At 43.0% G+C, this 19,736-nt stretch overlaps 1 protein-coding gene and 1 pseudogene across 4 annotated transcripts in view; one reads left to right on the forward strand and one right to left on the reverse strand.

The window, feature by feature from the left end:
* CHCHD5 (coiled-coil-helix-coiled-coil-helix domain containing 5) overlaps nucleotides 1–12,660 on the forward strand; it is a 34,133-nt gene extending 21,473 nt beyond the window's left edge. Inside the window, exons 4-5 of one of the 4 annotated variants that reach the window (XR_011569275.1) lie at nucleotides 6,364–6,440; nucleotides 10,989–12,660. Coding sequence is in view for 3 of the 4 variants with exons in the window: in XM_070798771.1 (XP_070654872.1) it covers nucleotides 9,387–9,560 (174 nt within the window). In the remaining variant the exon portion in view is untranslated. Of the gene's footprint in view, nucleotides 1–6,363; nucleotides 6,441–9,386; nucleotides 9,562–9,789 lie in introns of all 4 variants that reach the window. The other 3 variants (XM_070798771.1, XM_070798772.1, XM_070798774.1) reach the window with 3 other exon arrangements.
* A 2,293-nt stretch (nucleotides 12,661–14,953) lies between these two features.
* Nucleotides 14,954–19,736, reverse strand: part of LOC109565555 (large ribosomal subunit protein eL43-like) — a 32,806-nt pseudogene continuing 28,023 nt past the window's right edge.

Below are 19,736 nucleotides of genomic sequence, written 5' to 3' on the forward strand. Positions count from 1 at the left end.
TTCTGCAGGCCTCTTCCTGCCTCTCTGGCCATCCCTTCACCTGCTCCCACCCCTGGTGATATTCTTCAAGGCTTAAACCAGGCCTCTGCTATCCTGTACTCTCTGCCAGGATGTAATTTGTTATAGAGAATTTCAAACAATTCATTAGGTCACAGATGGTTTCCTTGAGCCCGGATCTCTGCCACAGGCTTCCTCTGACTACCTGAATTTTTTTTTTAGTTAATTTATTTTTCACTGTTACTGGACCTTTGATGTTGCACACGGGCTTTCTTTAGTTTCCGCGAGCTGGGGCTACTCTGTTTCAGTGGTTCGGCATGTCATTGCAGTGGCTCCCCTTGTTGTGACGCACAGGTTCTAGGTGCGCAAGCTCAGTAGTTGCGGCTCGTGGGCCTTAGAGCACAGGCTCAGTAGTTGTGGCGCATGGGCTTACTTGCTCCACAGCATGTGGAATCTTCCCAGACCAGGGACCAAACCCGTGTCCCGTGCATTGGTAGGTGGATTCTCATCCACTGTGTCACTAGGGAAGTCCCGGACTATATAGACTTCGCTTCAGATTTTTCAAAGGGAATATTCGCCATCTAGAACTAAAAGCATCATCTTCCCCAACCTGTCATTTCCTTCTGCCCCCTTGCTCTTTCTAGAGGCCATATCATTGTACCTGGGTGTGGAGCGATCTTGCTCCCAATGGCCAGTGTGTTTAGTTAATTTCATCTCATCATTCATACTTAAGCTAAGCCCAGAGTCTCTTAGAGAGTCTGCTCTGTCCCTACACTCCTCAGAGTTCAGGTTCCACAACTGTATGTTTCCATAGCAGTACCATAAGCCTCTCATTCATGACCCCGCTTGAAAGAGGGAACCTCAGACAAATCTACATGGAGCATCTGCAAAACAAACATTTCAGACTCTTCAAAAATGCCAGTGTCATGAAAGACAGAAAAATTTCAGGGACTGGTGCAAAAGACACATTGCTGGATTATCTCCAAGCCGTTACAATATTGGCATGTGAGCATGCTCAGTCGATCAGTCTTGTCCGACTCTTTGTGACTCTTTGGACTGTAGCCCACCAGGCTTCTCTGTCCATGGGATTTCCCAGGCAAGAATATTGGAGTGGGTTGCCATTTCCTCCATCCAGGGGATCTTCCTGACTCAGGAATAGAACCCAGGACTCCTTCATCTCCTGCACTGGCAAGCAGATTCTCTACCACTGAGACACCTGTATATTAGATAATAAATGTTAAATGACTTGGACTTGATGATGATACTGAGTTAATATATGAGAATAATAGGGAATTTCCCTGTAGTCCAGTGGTTAGGACTCCAAGCTCTCACTGCCAAGGGTGTGGGTTCCATCTCTTGTCAGGGAACTAGGATTCCACATGACACATGGCTTGGCAAAAAAAAAAAAGTTGCTTAATATATGAGAATTATGATATATAATATATAAGAATTCTTTAGGAGAAAAACATTGAAGTGCCTTGGCATGAATTCCAATAAGAAATGTAACTTATTCTCAAATAATTCAGAAAAAAATGTCAGTGTATATATCTATATACCTATAAATATAGGTGTATACATATATGCCTATATTTACCATTCACATATATACATGTATATATTCATATTATATGTAATCAAGGGGCTTCCCTGGTACCTTGGACAGTAAAGAACCTGTCTGCAATGCAGGAGATCTGAGTTTGATCCCTGGGTTGTGAAAATCCCCTGGAGAAGGAAATGGCAGCCCACTCCAGTTTTCTTGCTTGGAGAATCCCATGGACAGAGAAGCCAGGCGGGCTACAGTCCAAGGAATTGCAAAGAGTCAGACATGACTGAGTGACTCACACACACACAAACATATCTAGCTATCTATAGAGAAATCATGTATAAAAAGGCTAACAATAAATCAAAGTAAAGGGTATATTGTATTATTTTTGCAACATTTATAGGTTTGAAGTTTTCCAAAATAAAAAAATTGAGGAAAATTAATAAACATGTAAAGTGTAAAAGACTCTACACATGGACATCACCAGATGGCCAACACAGAAATCAGACTGATTATATTCTTTGCAGCCAAAGATGAAGAAGCTCTATATATACCAGGAGCAGACTGTGGCTCAGATCATGAGTTCCTTATTGCCAAATTCAGACTTAAATTGAAGAAAGTGGGGATAACCACTAGACCATTCAGGTATGACCTAAATCAAATCCCTTATGATTATACAGTGGAAGTGACAAATAGATCAAGGGATTAGATCTGATAGACAGAGTACCTGATGAACTATGGATGGAGGTTCGTGACATTGTACAGGAGACAGAGATCAAGACCATCCCCAAGAAAAAGAAATGCAAAAAAGCAAAATGGCTGTCTGGGGAGGCCTTACAAATAGCTGTGAAAAGAAGAGAAGCCAAAAGCAAAGGAGAAAAGGAAAGATATACCCATTTGAATGTGGAGTTCCAAAGAATAGCAAGGAGAGATAATAAAGCCTTCTTCGGTGATAGGTGCAAAGAAATAGAGGAAAACAACAGAATGGGAAAGACTAGAGATCTCGTCAAGAAAATTAGAGATACCAAGGGAACATTTCATGCAAAGATGGGTTCAATAAAGGACAGAAATGGTATGGACCTAACAGAAGCAGAAGATATTAAGAAGAGATGGCAAGAATACACAGAAGAACTATACAAAAAAGATCTTCATGACCCAGATAATCACGATGGTGTGATCACTCACCTAGAGCCAGACATCCTGGAATTTGAAGTCAAGTAGGCCTTAGGAAGGCAATGGCACCCCACTCCAGTACTCTTGCCTGGAAAATCCCATGGACGGAGGAGCCTGGTGGGCTGCAGTCCATGGGGTCACTAAGAGTCAGACACGACTGAGCGACTTGACTTTCACTTTTCACTTTCATGCATTGGAGAAGGAAATGGCAACCCACTCCAGTGTTCTTGCCTGGAGAATCCCAGGGACGGGGGAGCCTGGTGGGCTGCCGTCTCTGGGGTCGCACAGAGTTGGATACGACTGAAGTGACTTAGCAGCAGACCTTAGGAAGCATTATTACGAACAAAGCTAGTGGAGGTGATGGAATTCCAGTTGAGCTATTTCAAATCCTAAAAGATGATGCTATGAAAGTATTGCATTCAATATGTCAACAAATTTGGAAAATTCAGCAGTGGCCATAAGACTGGAAAAGGTCAGTTTTCATTCCAATCCCAAAGAAAGGGAATGCCAAAGAATGCTCAAATTACCTCACAATTGCAGTCATCTCACATACTAGTAAAGTAATGCTCAAAATTCTCCAAGCCAGGCTTCAGCAATACGTGAACAGCGAACTTCCAGATGTTCAAGCTGGTTTTAGAAAAGGCAGAGGAACCAGAGATCAAATTGCCAACATCTGCTAGATCATGGAAAAAGCAAGAGAGTTCCAGAAAAACATCTATGTCTGCTTTATTGACTATGCCAAAGCCTTTGACTGTGTGGATTGCAACAAACTGGAAATTTCTGAAAGAGATGGGAATACCAGACCAGCTGACCTGCCTCTTGAGAAACTTGTATGCAGGTCAGGAAGCAACAGTTAGAACTGGACATGGAACAACAGACTGGGTCCAAATAGGAAAAGGAGTACGTCAAGGCTGTATATTGTCACCCTGCTTATTTAACTTCTATGCAGAGTACATCATGAGAAACGCTGGGCTGGATGAAGCACAAACTGGAATCAAGACTGCCGGGAGAAATATCAATAACCTCAGATATGCAGATGACACCACCCTTATGGCAGAAAGAGAAGAAGAACTAAAGAGCCTCTAGATGAAAGTGAAAGAGGAGAGTGAAAATGTTAGCTTAAAGCTCAACATTCAGAAAACTAAGATCATGGCATCTGGTCCCATCACTTCATGGCAAATAGATGGGAAAACAGTGGAAATAGTGGCTGACCTGATTTTTGGGGGGCTCCAAAATCACTGCAGATGGTGATTGCAGCCATGAAATTAAAAGACACTTACTCCTTGGAAGGAAAATTATGTCCAACCTAGACAGCATATCAAAAAGCAGAGACATTACTTTGCTGACAAAGATCCATTTGGTCAAAGCTATGGTTTTTCCAGTGGTCATGTATGGATGTGAGAGTAGGATTATAAAGAAAGCTGAGCGCCAAAAAATTGATGCTTTTGAACTGTGGTGTTGGAGAAGACTCTTGAGAGTCCCTTGGACTGCAAGGAGATCCAACCAGTCCATCCTAAAGGAGATCAGTCCTGGGTGTTCATTGGAAGGACTGATGTTGAAGCTGAAACTCCAGTATTTTGGCCACCTGATGCGAAGAGCAGACTCATTTGAAAAGACCCTGATGCTGGGCAAGATTGATGGCAGGAGGAGAAGGGGACGACAGAGGATGAGATGGTTGGATGGCATATCTGACTCAATGGACATGAGTTTGGGTGGACTCTGGGAGTTGGTAATGGACAGGGAGGCCTGGCGTGATGCGGTTCATGGGGTCGCAAAGAGTCGGACACAACTGAGCAACTGAACTGAAAGTGTAAAAAGCTTTGGAGAAAGAAAATAAAGTTTTGGAGAAGAACTTCTTGATAACAGTCATTCAGGCCATGTTGTCATCCTCTTGTTTTCATATACAGTCCCAAAAGATGGACTTAAAAAAAGAAAATCTGAGATGCAATTTAATGATTTAAAATACAATCAAATCGATAACACTCTAATTGTTCAAAGTCATAGAAATATAGCTTATTCTTTCCAGTTCTTAAGTTGGACATAGACTGTGCAACTGTTTGTTCTATTATATTTTATTTTTTGGCCATGTCTCACAACATGTGTGACCTTAGTTCCCCTACCAAGGATCAAATTCACACCCCCTGCTTTGAAAGTGCAGAGTTTTTACCACTGGACAGCGAAGGAAGTCCCTGTATTATTTCAAAAAATAAATAAAGCAGGCCATTCAAAAAATAATGATAAGAGTATAAAGGGAAAAAGATTTTGTTTGGTCCAAGTCTGAGATCTTGAGGTAAACACACACACACACACACACACACAAAAGAGGGGATTAGTAAAATTAAACTCTAATGTTAATGAAACAGGAAATAAAAACAAGCAATAAAAGGCTTAGAAGGCTTAGTCCCAAGTTGTTTCTTCAGAAGCCTGATCAAAGAAAAAGAAAGTAAAAGGTTAAAGGAGATGCATTAAAAATTAGAAAGGAAATGTAGCCAGAAATTGCCTGGAAAGTATTGTGTGCCACTCTATTACAAAAATTTCCTGCTGAACATTTAAGGATCAAATCTGACATAAGAGGAAGAAAGCATGAGTATCTCAATTACCACGGAAAAAATGGGAAAGGTGATCAAAGAGCCATATAAAAAACACCCATATACCCTTACTCAATGGACTTCCTAGGTGGCTCAGTGGTAAAGAATCTGCCTGCCAGGCAGGAGACTTGGGTTCAATTCCTAGATTAGGAAGATCCCCTGGAAAAGGAAATGGCAACCCACTCCAGTATTCTTGCCTGGGAAATCCCATGGGAAGAGAAGCCTGGTGGGCTACAATCCATGGGGTCTCAAGAGTGAGACACAACTGAGTGACTAAACAAAAAAACAGACTCAGATTTTCTTATTGCTAAGATTTTACCTCCCTTGCCTTATTGTTTGTTCTCTATGTATATTCTTAACATTTTTTTTCCAGAACAATTTGAGAATAAATTGCAAACATCATGGCCCTTTAATCCTTATGTGATACAAAGTGCACTTGTGGCAGTGAAAAATTCACTGGTGGGGTCCTCCATAGGCTGGGATGACAGTAAGACACGGTAACAGCAAACTGGACTCCCTGGTGTTACTGGAAATCACGAGATTCTGAAATAGCAGAGGCAAGTGGGAGCACTTAACCATCAGAGGCAGGGTGGACATAATTACTGGAACGGGCAGCAGTCTTGCAGTGGCAACCAGGGTGTCTTGATAGACAGAGACCTAGGGCAATGGCTAATGATCCATAATGTCTTTGGGGAAGAGATATGATGGCATCTGCATATTGTTTGGTTGTATAACCAGAAAACATGGAGAGCTGGGAAGCAAAAGCCTGGTGCCCTTCACTTCAATGGAAAATTACAAGTTTTTACCCGGTTTCTAGATGAGTCAGTTTTTAGACTGACAGACAGGCATTCCAGTTCCCTGTGAGGAAGGAGCTGGTGAGGCCACTGCAAAAATGTACAATATTCCTTTAGTTTTTTCGTAAACAGGCCTGTGACTGTTTTCTAGAGAAACTGTCCCCCACAGAAAAGGGAATACAGAGGCTTCTTATAGGTGGCAAGGCCAGCAGAATACATTGACTGTCCTGCCCCGGTGCTGTGTTAACTCTCCTGCTTTCTATTACAGCATAATCCACAGGGATCTTAATCATCTTGATATTCTATGGCACATGGTACTAACTGAATTTTGTTGAACCAAATACAGTAAGTATTCTGGATGCCCAGATACCAGCTAGCAGGGGAAAAAAAAAACTTTCCCCCAAATTCAAAGTGTTTGCTATATTGGTAAAATTTTTATGAACCCACTGGTTTGGAACAAATGCTATACCTTAAGTACTTCCATCACTATGGAAGATGCAGATAGTATTAAAAAAGAAAGAAATAGTATTTGGGGGAACTCTGAGACAAAACAGCACTGATTCATTTGCTTTCTAGTTCAAACAATGTCCAGAGGAAGAGGAGATTTCTCGTGGATCCAAAGCACAAGGCACATTGCCTGCCCCTTGGCCACTGAACGTAGCGGCAGCACCTGTGGTGCCCAGGTGTCCATGATAGGTAAAGATACCATGTGGAGTCAGGAAGGGCCAGTAGGAGGTTTGCAGCACGGACCTCTAGGGATCTCCATCTTATCCTCTGTCATCCTCTTCTCCTCTTGCCCTCAATCTTTCCCAGCATCAGGGTATTTTCCAGTGAGTCGGCTCTTCGCATCAGGTGCCCAGAGTATTGGAGTTTCAGCTTCAGCACCAGTCCTTCCAATAAATATTCAGGGTTGATTTCTGGAACTTCCCCAATGGCTCAGCGGGTAAAGAATCTGCTTGCAATGCAGGAGACCCAGGTTTGATCCCTGGGTTGGGAAGATTTCCTGGAGAAGGAAAGGGCAACCCACTCCAGTATTCTTGCCTGGGAAATCCCATGTATAGAGGGGAGTGGCAGGCTACAGTCCACAGGGTTACAAAGAGTTGGACAGGACTGAGTGATCAAGCATACATAGTTGCTTAAAGTTATGTTTTATCTGGGGACCTTACTGAGGACTGCAGTATATGGGAGACAGCCTCTCAGATTCTTAGGCACTGTTCCAAAGAGGTAAAGGAGGAGACAGTATATATAGGAATTTTTGCTGGAGAAGAACAAAACCCATGTAGTTGAACATCAAAAGACTACTGCTAATCAGAAGAAAACCCAAACATCTCAGGTTAATAATTTTAGTGTTTTTCTATACATGAGAAGCAATAATCCAGGCTCATTGAAATTATTCCTTTGATATGCATCTTAATTGTCTAGGAACAATATCTATTTTTCTCCATCCTGAAGAATTCTCCTTAGGGAACACGTGCAGTAGCTGATGGCTCTATGGCAGGCAACATTCATAGTTTACTGGAATGGCAGATGGTTTTCTTTTAAGTAGTATTTTATTCTAAGAATATACAACATTGGAGACAAAGGGATTTTTTTTTAATTGGAGGACAACTGGTTTACAATGTGTTGATTTCTGCCATATAACAACTCAAATCAATCATAGTAATATATACATCCCCTTCTCTTGAGCCTTCCTCCATTCCCCACATCCCACTTCTCTAGGTCATAGCAGAGCTGGGATCCCTGTGTTATATATCAGCTTCACACTAGTTATCTATTTTACACAGTATGGGGTATATATATGTCAATGGTACTTTCTCCACTCATCCTACCCACCTCTTCTCCCACTGTGTCCACAAATTCCTTCTCTACATCTGTGTCTCCATTTCATCTTCAGAAATACATTCATCCGCAAAGGGACATTTTAACCAAATACAATTTTTTCCCCCTGGAATAGCAGTTTTTGTCCACGTACAATTTGTATTTTGAGAGAAGAGGCCTGAAGTAGGTATGTGTATGAACTCCTGAGGTGTGGTGAGTAGTTTGGCTAGGAGGTCAGGGACCTAGAAAAAGTAAGACGGGAAGATTAGAGACAAAGGGGTATGAACCTGTGTGCATGAGCACAGGATGTGTGTATCTTTGTGTTTCAAGTCAGGGCCCACCAAAAGCATCCGCCTCAGAAGATACACTCAGCAGCCATGTGAACAGGGTGACATAACAGGTGAATATCAGCTAGCCTCTGTCTTTCGTAACCCCATTGTTTGTCTGGCTGACAGCTGGAGAAACAGCATGGACTCCTTCTGTCCAAGAGTGATCAAACAACATTTACCGTGTCACCAGCTGTGCCATGTGGTGCCATCCCTTGGAGGAAAGCAGCCAGTCTCTTGGTGGCAGATTGATTACATCTAATCTGTTCTGGACATGACAGTGATTAATTTTTTTTTTTTTTAGTTGGGATATAATTGCTTTACAATGTTGTGTTAATTCTGCTGTACAACAAAGTGAGTCAGCTATAATATGCATATATACCCTCCCTCTTGGGCTTCCCTCCCGTCCCCATCCCCTCATCCCCCCCCGATTCTTTTTATTTATTATTTATTTATTTGGGCCACAGGTGGCTGAGTGGCACAGAATCCACCTGCTATTACAGGAGACATGGGTTTGATCCCTGAGTCAGAGAGATCACCTGGAGAAGGAAATGGCAACCCACTCCAGTGTTTTTGCTTGGGAAATCCCATGGACAGAGGAGCCTGACGGGCTACAGTCCATGGGGTCACATACAGTTGGACATGACTTAGCTACTAAACAACGACAACAGTTCATTTATTTATTTGGCTGTGTTGGGTCTTGGTTGCAGCATGTGAGAACTGCCATCTTTGTTTCATCATGGAAACTCTTTGTTGAGGGCTGTGGAATCTAGTTCCCTGACCAGAGATTGAATCTGGTTCCCCTGCACTGTGGGGGAAGAGTCTTAGCCACTAGACCACCAATGAAGTCCCCCACCCATTCTTACTAAAGTTTATGCCTACTGCACACCTGGTTGTAGTTCACTGCCTGCAATGAATGTCTCTACCAGCACCACTGTGAGGGGTCATGGAAGGCTTGATTATCCTTGAGTGTGAATGAGACATAACAATGGGTACTAATTATAATAATGGGATTCACTAGTTCTACCATATATCAGACCTCCCAAAAGCACCCAACCAGGTAAATATTTGGATGACCCATTAAAACCTCAGCCCTGGTGCCATTTTAGGAACAACATTTAGAGTTAAGACATTCTTCTTTCTCCAGGGATGCAGCCTATGCATTGTATCAATGACCAGAATATGCAGGTTCTGGAATCAAGGGGAAGAATCAAGAGTGCCTTTTCTCACCACAACTCATAATAAGCAGGTTGTCAACCTGAGGCTCTACTGGAACCAAGGGCCTGGTTTACAGAAAATGAATGCTTGTTCCAGGGGATGAAGTAAGTTTTCGACTCTTTTGGGTTTCTTTTGTCTTTTTTGCAACTTCTTACATCAGATATTTTTCCAGTATTCTTGCCTGGGAAATCCCATGGACACAGGAGCCTTGCAGGCTACAGTCCATGGGATTGCAAAGAGTCAGACACAACTGAGAAACTAAGCTTTCCTTGCCTACTAAGTAGGATATTTACATGAATCTCTAATTTGCAGCTTTTATTTTTCTGTAACAGGAGCATTTAAGACTATGAATATCTAAAGAGTGTTTGTGGAGACTTCCCTGGTGGTCCAGTGGCTACAACTCCTCGCTCCCAATGCAGAGGGCCCAGGTTCAATCCCTGGTCAGGGAACTAGATCCCACATACTGCAACTAAAGATCCTGCGTGCCTTAACTAAGACTCAGCATGTCCAAATGAGTAAATTAATTAATTTTAAAAATAGTGTTTGTGGTATGGTAGTATATTGTCATTATTTCTGCATACTAAGTGATTTCCACAATAGTTTCTTCTTTGACATATCAGTTATTTAGAATTTATCTCATGAATTTCCAAATATAGTATTCTTCTAATTTTCTTTCGGTTAATACTTTCTAATTTAAATGGATTACAGTCAAAGAGTGACATCAATCTTTTAAGATTTGAGGAAATTAGCTCCATGAGATCTTTTTTCATAAAAGTTACATGTGAGATTCAAAATAATGTGTATTCCACAACAGTTGTTCTGCTTCAAAGTTAAACTTCCTGGCTGCAGAGTTTAGCTAATATAGTAACGTCTTGATCTAAATATTGCAGAAGGTAATGTGTAAAATATTTCATGGGTGCTAGCTCTGTGAATTTCTCCTGGTAGTTCTGTTCATTTTTTATTTACATACAGTACTTTGAAGCTACTTAGTTAGGCTCACATAAGTCTATACTTCTGTACTAGTTTTATGTTCCTGGTGTAATAAACCTTTTATCATAATGGAGTGATCCTTCTTCTCTCTGGTAATGCTTTTTGCCTTAAATTCTATTTTGCCTGATCATAACATGGCTACATCTGCTTTCTTTCCCTTAGTTTGTCCATATACCCTGTTGTATTCCTTTACTTTGTTAATTTTTTTTTTCTTTTGGCCATGCCACGTGGGGCATGTGGGATCTTAGTTCCTGGACTAGAGATGGAACCTTTGGCCCCTGCAGTGGGAGCTCTGAGTCCTAACCACTGAATCTCCAGGGCATTCCCAATCTTTGTTTTTTTTTTAAGTGAAAATGTTCAGTTATTTGTATTTTATATACTCCTTTTAAATTTATATGATAATCAGCTCTTTATTTTATTATCTCTGAAGATTATTTATAATCTCTAAAGAGATTATCATCCCTTTAGATTATTTTATCCATTTTATTTTGTGCTTTATATTTGCCTTCTTTTCTGTTTTTATTCCTCTCTGGTGGCTCAGATGGTAAGAATCTGCCTGTAGTGCAGGAGACCCAGATTTGATCCATGGATTGGTAAGATCCTCTGGAGAAGGAAATGACAACTCACCCAGTGTTCTTGCCTGAGAAATCCCATGGACAGAGAAGCCTGGTGGGCTATAGTCCATGGGGTCACAAAGAGTTGAACATGACTGAGCTATAATTCTTAAAGAGATGGGAATACCAGACACCTGACCTGCCTCTTGAGAAATCTGTATGCAGGTCAAGAAGCAACAGTGAGAACTGGACATGGAACAACAGACTGGTTCCAAATCAGGAAGGGAATATGTCAAGTCTGTATATTGTCACCCTGCTTATTTAACCAGTATGCAGAGTACATCATGCAAAATGCCAGGCTGAATGAAGCACAAACTGGAATTAAGATTGCCGGGAGAAATATCAATAACCTCAGATAGGCAGATGACACCACCCTTATCGCAGAAACTGAAGAAGAACTAAAGAGCCTCATGTTGAAAGTGAAAGAGGAGAGTGAAAAAGTTGGCTTAAAACTCAACATTCAGAAAACTAAGATCATGGCATCCGATCCCATCACTTCATGGCAAATAGATGGGGAAACAATGGAAACAGTGACAGACTTTATTTTTTGGAATCAAAAATCAGTGCAGATGGTGACTGCAGCCATGAAATTAAAAGAAGCTTGCTCCTTGGAAGAAAAGCTATGACCAACCTAGATAGCATATGAAAAAGCAGAGACATTACTTTGCCAACAAAGATCCTTCTAGTCAAAGCTATGGTTTTTTCAGTAGTCATGTATGGATGTGAGTGCCAAAGAATTGATGCTTTTGAACTGTGGTGTTGGAGAAGACTCTTAAGAGTCCCTTGGAATGCAAGGAGATCAAAGCAGTGAATCCTAAACGAAATCAGTCCTGAATATTCGTTGGAGGGACTGATGCTGAAGCTGAAACTCCAGTACTTTGGCCACCTGATGCGAAGAACTGACTCAATAGAAAAGACCCTGATGCTGGGCAAGATTGAAGGCAGAAGGAGAAAGGGACAACAGAGGATGAGATGTTTGGATGGCATCACCGATTTGATGGACATGAGTTTGAGCAAGCTCTGGGAGTTGGTGATGGACAGGGAAGCCTGGCGTGCTGCAGTCCATGGGGTCACAAAGAGTCGGACACAACTGAGCAACTGAACTGAACTGAACTGAGCTACTAACACACATTGGCTCCTTTGGGATTGATTAAATATTTTTTCTAATTCCTTTTTAAATTTTTACAAGTATGAGATTTATATATTTTAGCCTAATAATTTTTACCCCAGGTATTTTGACATTCATGATTAACTTGGTAAAATCTAAAATAAATAGCTTTATAGCCTTCAAACCACACAAGGATATTTGAATACATGAACCTCGGTTCCTCCCCTGTTTACCTGTTCATTTTGCTGTTTTATGCCCAGCAGATGGTTTTCTTGTTTTACAGCATCAGTGTTCTTTATTCTTTCCTGTATTTCTGATCTTTTTTGTGGATTGCTTCCCTTCTATCTAAAGTACATTCTTTAGGGACTTCCCTTGTGGTCCAGTGGTTAAGACTCCTCACTTCCAATGCAAGGGTTAGGGTTTGATCCCTGGTTGGGAAACTATGATCCCACATGTGGTGTGGCCAAAAAATAATAAATATGTAAAGTACATTCGTTAGAATTGCCTGAAGTTCTGTTGGGGACACAACCTTTACAGCACAATACCCATACAGGGCAGGTTCCTAGAGCTTCCGGGGGTGCTCAAGTACCTTATATAAAGTGGTGTGGTACAATGAATACAGTCAGCCCTTGTATGGGCATGCTTAATCAACTAGTGATGGAAATATTTGTGCACAAATGATGGAGAAAGAGAATATACGGTAAGACGAGACTTCAGGTTGTTAAATAACAGGAGACTTTCCTGCTCAGCAGCATGTTCTTTACCCAATTGCCTGAAAGATTACTCAGGCCTGAAAATGAGCAAGAAGCTATCTCCAGGAATAAAAGTTAAAATGTTCTTTTAGAGGAAATTGGGCAACTCTGTGGCATCTGCCTATGTCTGCTGGACTTAGATTAATGCCACAGGGCAGGTTACATGTGGGAGGCACAGGCTGAGCCTCAGAAGCTAAGGGTCAAGGCATCTTGGAAGTAGGGGGAAGGAAGCTTAAGGGCCCACAGGTAGGAAGACAGGGAGGTCCCAGCTTTATTTTAAGCTGGAACAAGTTTCCTGTTTAGAAAGTCTGGGAAGGAAGTTTTATATTATAAATGCAAATATCTGTGGTGTGCAGTCAGGCCCCAGGGCATGAGAGAGAGCAGGATCTACAGAGAGAGGCTGAAAAGCTTGCAGAATTAATCCCTCTCATTGCTGTCAAGGTTTCGTCCAGTCCATACTTCAGGAGGAGAGAGGGTACAGGAAGTGAACACAGATTCCCAGAGACCCCATCAACCCCATTAGTAGAGGAACACAATTCTGCCTCCCCCACCAGCCCTGGTCTAGTGAGGGCAGCCATAGCTGATTTTCTCACTGATGCTGCTGGCCCTTTTCACCAGTGCATGCTTACTGCTTAGGTATTTAGAATGCTCTCCAGGTCCTCCTGTGGGTTTTCTGTCCTTAGTGATATATCTGTTCCAGTATGCCCACTTCGCTGAGCCTTTGACCTCTTCACCCGCTCTTTGCCATGGTGGTTCTGGCAGTTCTACTTCACTTAGTGGAGGCCATGGCTTTTCTGAGCTTCCATGAACCAGGGAAATAGAGCATCAGCACCGTCTCCAGCTCCTCGCCAGGGTGTAAGTCCTATACCATACGGCAGGGCTCCCAAATCAGCAGCGTGTTCTTTACCCAACTTTATGTTTCATCTCACCCAGTGCAGCATGAGGAGAATATAGTCCCAGGTCTGTCCCCTAGCTCCTGCTGGGCACACTTGGGCCATGTCCTGCAGTTCCTTTGATAGACAATTCCTTCCTCCCCTCAGCAGACCCAGTATCTTTCTGTCAAGTAGCGAGCGATCCCTAAGCAGCTGTAAAGTATTAGGCACAGGCAAGGCCTGGCTGGTAAAGAAGGAAGGAGTCACTAATAAGGACCTATTGTATACCACAGGGAACTCTACTTAACACTCTGTAATGACCCATATGGACACAGAATCTTAAAAAGAGTGGATATATGTATGTAAGGGCAGGAGGAGAAGGGGGCGACAGAGGATGAGATGGTTGGATGGCATCACTGACTTAGTGGACATGAGTTTGAGCAAACTCCAGGACATAATAAACGACAGGGAAGCCTGGCATGCTTCAGCCTATAGGGTCGCAAAGAGTCTGACATGACTTAGTGACTGAACAAAAACATAACTGACTCACTTTGCTGTACACCTGAAACTAACACAACACTGAAAATCCATTATACTCTGATAAGCATTTTAAAAGGACTTCGCTGGTTGTCCAGTGAAGAATCTGCCTGCCAATGCAGGAGACCTGGGGTTGATCCCTGATCTGGGACGATCCCATGTGCTGTGGAACAACTAAGCCCATGCACCACAACTACTGAAGCCTGTATGCCTTAGAGCCTGTGCTCCGCAAAAAACCACCACAATGAGAAGCCTGTGCACTGCAAGGAAGACCCAGTGCAGTCAAAAAAAAAAGAAATAATTTTAAAAAAAAGAAAAAATGAGCCCATTTTCAGATTAGGCCATTTATTACTCACATAGAAAGTGAAGTGTGAAAGTCAGAGGTCCCAGATCGCTGTGGTCCTTGTGCAGGGTGACAGCTAAACAAAAGGGGCCCAATGCAGTAACGTGGATGCTGCCTGGTAGACAGCTTAGAGCTGCAGCCATGCTCCACACAGGAGGAGGGGTGGTGGGCAGAATTCCAAGTGGCTCTGAGTCCCACCTGCTGCTGTACTCGCCTTCCCTGTATAACCTCCTCCCCCCCCCCTTTTTTTTTTAACCTCCTCCCCTTGAGTGTGGGTGCCCCCTCTCCTTGCAGAGGTGCTCTGGGCAGGGTAGGCAGAGCCCATAGAGGGTGTCTGTGTTGACTTACCCTCATTCTCCAACACTGCTGGCCTGTGACACTGACCAGACAGGTAAGGTGAATGCAGATGTTGTAGAAATCCCTAGACCCACATCTTTCAAATCTTTTTGGAACTAATCTCTGTAATATCCCCAGGGGTACACAGTTACTTTTAGGTTAATGTCTTGGCTGTGGGAGGCCCTTTCCAGGACTCCATTTGGCCATTCCTCCCAACATATACCTTATTCCTCTTGCAAAGGATGCAAGGCTGGCAAAACAGCCATAACGTGTGTCTAGGATCCCACTAGACACACTTGACACTCTGTGAGATGGATGGACTCTGGCCAAGACTTATCTCCTTCCTGACCTCCCAAAGCCTCTCTCTCTCTCTCCAGAGACTCCTAGTCCTCCAGGGATTAGGCTCAGATAAGCACTAGTATCTACAAATGTGGCTTTCAGTAAAATGAGCACAGACTGAGATTAAAGAATCCAATTCCAGCTCCTCCCATCTGCTAGGCATGTACCAGGCAAGATCCTGAAGCTTCCCAAGCCTGTTTGCTCATCTGTAAATTAAAGCCCAAAGTGTTCTTCTGATAGTTTCTTGTTTGTGTTGCTATTATAAAATTGCATACTATGTGCTTTCCACATTGCCTGGAATATAGCCTAATGACTATTACTACTATTCACTTCTTCTTTTGGAAAGGGCTTCCTGGGTGGTGCTAGTGGTAAAGAACCCACCTGCTCAGGCAGGAGACCTTAGAGATGCGAGTTTGATCCCTGGGTCTGGAAGGTCCCCCAAGAGACTCAGGTTTGACCCTGGGTTGGGAAGATCCCCTGGAGAAGGGAATGGCAACTCACTCCAGTATTCTTGCCTGGAGAATCCCATGGACAGAGGAGCCTGGTGGGCTACAGTCCATGGGGTTGCAAAGAGCTGGACATGACTGAAGCAACTTAGCACACATACAGAGAGGAATAAAAACATATATTACTATTTATCTGTATTTTAACAACCCACATCATCAGTTTTTAGTTATTCTTCATTTATTTCCAACTTTTGTTGCTTTTTGATAACACGGGATTTAGGACTAGGTCACCCATCCAGTTGGCTTCCCTCGTGGCTCAGATGGTAAAGAATCTGGCTGCAATTCGGGAGACCCAGGTTTGATCCCTGGGTTGGGAAGATCCCCTAGAGAAGGAAATGGCAACCCAGTCCAGTATTCTTGCCTGGAGAATCCCATTTTTAGGGGAGGGCTACAGTCCATGGGGTCACAAAGTCGGACACAACTGAGTGACTAACACAAACACATGACAGATTGGGTACATTTAAGTCCTCAGGAATCGCATGAATTGATCCTCATTTTCAAATAATTGAGCTATAAGATTTGTATTTTACTTATCCTCTTTTTATTTTTTTAAAGATGTTTTTGACGTGGACCATTTGTAAAGTCTGTATTGAATCTGTTACAATGTTACTTCTGTGTTTATGTTCTGGGTTTTTAGCTGTGAGGCATGTGGAATTTTAGGGCTTTCCAGATGGCTCAGAGGTAAAAGAATCCGCCTGCCAGTGCAGGAGACTCAGAAGACACAAGACATTGGTTCAGTCCCTTGGTTGAGAATCTTTTGGAGTAGGAAATGGCAACTCACTGCAGGGTTCTTGTCAGGAAAATCCCATGGATAGAGGAGGCTGGCAGTCTACAGGCCATGGGTTTGCAAAGAGTCAGACACGACTGAGTGACTGAGCATGCACACATGTGTGGAATCTTAGCTTTCTGACCAGGGATCAAACCCACGTTTCCTGCACTGGAAGGCGGATTCTTAACCAGTGGACTGCCAGGGAAGTCTCTACTTCTACCTTTAGTGGTTCAGTTTTTATAGGTCATACTCCATTTAAAGTAGACTTAACTTTTACTTGTTAACATATAAGCTCTATCCCTAGTCTAGGATTTCATCTGGAAAACATTTTTTTAAGATGCGTAACTCTAAAAAATGTGTGCTTATGACCATAATTGTTAGGAATGTGAATTAGTAAAGTATTTCTGTAGAGCAGATGTGTGTGTATGTATTAATCGCTCAGTAGTGTCTGATTCTTTGGGACTCCATGGACTGTAGCCTGCTGGGCTCCTCTGTCCAAGGAATTCCAGGCAAGAATACTAGAGTGAGTTGCCATTTCCTCCTCCAGGGGTTCTTCCTGACCCAGGGATCCAATCCAGGTCTCCTGCACTGCAGGCAAATTCTTTACCATCTGAGTCACCAGGGAATCCCAGAGCAGACCTTATGGCTAGTTAAAACAAATTTAGGGACTACAGCCCTAGAGTCTAAGATCCAGTGGGACTGGGGGAGGGAACTTAAGAATTTGCATTTCTGACAAGTTCCCACATGATGCTGGTCCTGATGCTGCCAGTCCGGAGACCACTTTGAGAACTACTGATGTAGAGAATTCTAATAACATTTAATTAAAGACAGAAAAACATTCATAGGGAGTTCCCTGTAGTCCAGTGGTTAAGAATCTGCCTTCCAATACAGGGGTCACAGGTCAATTCCTGGTTGGGGAACTAAGATCCCACATGCCTCATGCCCACATGGGCAGCTAAGCCTGTGTGCCTGCGCACCACAATGGAGAACCTTCGTGCCACAATTAAGATGAAACTCAGCCAAATAAATAAATAAATATGAAAAAAATACTCATAAACTCTGATCAAGGATAAATGAAGATGAGCAATCCCAATCCCAACAGCTACTTTGGAGGTTCTCCAGCTGACCCCTGAGGACCTGCTAGAGCCCCACTTGATCATGCAGGGCAAGCACCCCAATGCCAAGGAATGTAGTGAAGGAGTGACTTGGCCAGCGCAGCCCCAGGTTCTCAGGGTGTGGCCAGGATAGCAGAGTGAAAGAGCAGTCAGGACCAGCTCTCAGACCCTGGTTACGTTATTTTTATTGCACTTATCAACATATAGGGCTTCCCTGGTGGCTCAGATGGTAAAGCATCTGCCTGCAATGCAGGAGACCCAGGTTCCATCTCTGGGTTGAGAAGATCCCCTGGAGAAGGGCATGGCAACCCATTCCAGTATTCTTGCCTGAGAATTCCATGGACAGAGGAGCCTGGCTGGTTAGAGTCCATGGGGTCGCAGAGTCAGACACGATTGAGCAACTAACACTTTCATTTTTCACATTATCAACATATAACACATCATGGACTTGACAGATTTATCTCTTTTGTTGCCTGATCCCCTCACCTCTCATCAGAATACAGGTTTACTAGGATAGAACTTTTGTAAACAGTGCTTGGATCATAGCAGGTGCTCAATAAGCTTTGACTGGCAATAACCATGTGTCTGGATGTTCACAGCACTACTTTCAAAAGTGGCAGTCTTTCTGTGGGCAAGGGACATGGGGAAAGGAGTAGGGGAGAGCACAGCTTTCTATTGACTCACCTCAGTCCTTTGAATTTTTCCTGTCAGTTATTAAAAACAAGATGACAGGTCCAAGATGGAGTTGCTTATGCTGAGCCCCATGTCACCAAACTAAGCCTTAATTACACTTTTGGCTCTCCCAGCAGTGGAATCTTAACCCAGCCAATCAGGGATCACCTGATTAGCACTAGTGAGGTTATCTGCCTGTGAGACCCCTGCCATCCCCTAAAGTTACCTTACAATAAACAATCTGCTATTTTTTGCCCAGTATAATTTCTTGTTCCTGTTCCTCTTTGCCTATAAAAGGTTTTCATTTTGTACAGTTCCTTGGGGCTCCTTTCTGTCAGAGAGACTGAGCGCTGCCAGCTTTGAACAGATTTTTTTTTTAATTTTTGTTACATAAATTAACCCATTTACTATAGGCTTTCAGTGTTATGAAATGGTGACACTTCTACTTGTCCTTCAATTCCTTCCCTTTTCTGATGGCAGACTTTGCTGTGACAGCAGAAATGGCACCAGAAATGGTACCCCAGCATCACCCACTACCGTTTTCATGCAGGAACCACAGAGCCAAATGCCCACCACTCGTCTCTGCATCTTGGTTTTGCCTCAGAAGGAGCAAGTGTACTTGGTACGCTGGCTGACTTCAGTTTTCTTCACCATTTTCCCGAGGGAGGTCCCGTGTTTGCCCACAGTCCCGACCTTCTTGGTGCGTTTCACTATGTCACCACAACCTAGGTCTGAGCCCAAAGAGAGCTAAATCGATTTTTGCTCAAGTAACTTCTTGAAGTTCTTAATATGCCTCGGTTTATTTTTTAACACCACATATGTCACCTAGCTTTAGTGCAAAGAATTGATGCTTTTGAAATGTGGTGCTGGAGAAGACTCTTGAGAGTCCCTTGGACTGCAAGGAGATCCAACCAGTCCATTCTGAAGGAGATCAGCCCTGGGATTTCTTTGGAAAGAATGATGCTAAAGCTGAAACTCCAGTACTTTGGCCACCTCATGCAAAGGGTTGACTCATTGGAAAAGACTCTGATGCTGGGAGGGATTGGGGGCAAGAGGAGAAGGGGACGAGAGAGGATGAGATGGCTGGATGGCATCACTGACTTGATGGACGTGAGTCTCAGTGAACTCCAGGAGTTGGTGATGGACAGGGAGGCCGGGCGTGCTGCGATTCATGGGGTCCCAAAGAGTCGGATACGACTGAACGACTGAACTGAACTGATGTCACCTAGCTTTAAAAAAAGATCCCTATTATAACTAGGAAAAATAAGTTGTAAGAGAAATAGGCATAATAGGAAAAAAAAAGAAACACACACACATTTAAGTATG

The sequence above is a fragment of the Bos indicus genome, chromosome 11 (assembly GCF_029378745.1).
Source record: "Bos indicus isolate NIAB-ARS_2022 breed Sahiwal x Tharparkar chromosome 11, NIAB-ARS_B.indTharparkar_mat_pri_1.0, whole genome shotgun sequence".
Classification (NCBI taxonomy): domain Eukaryota; kingdom Metazoa; phylum Chordata; class Mammalia; order Artiodactyla; family Bovidae; genus Bos; species Bos indicus.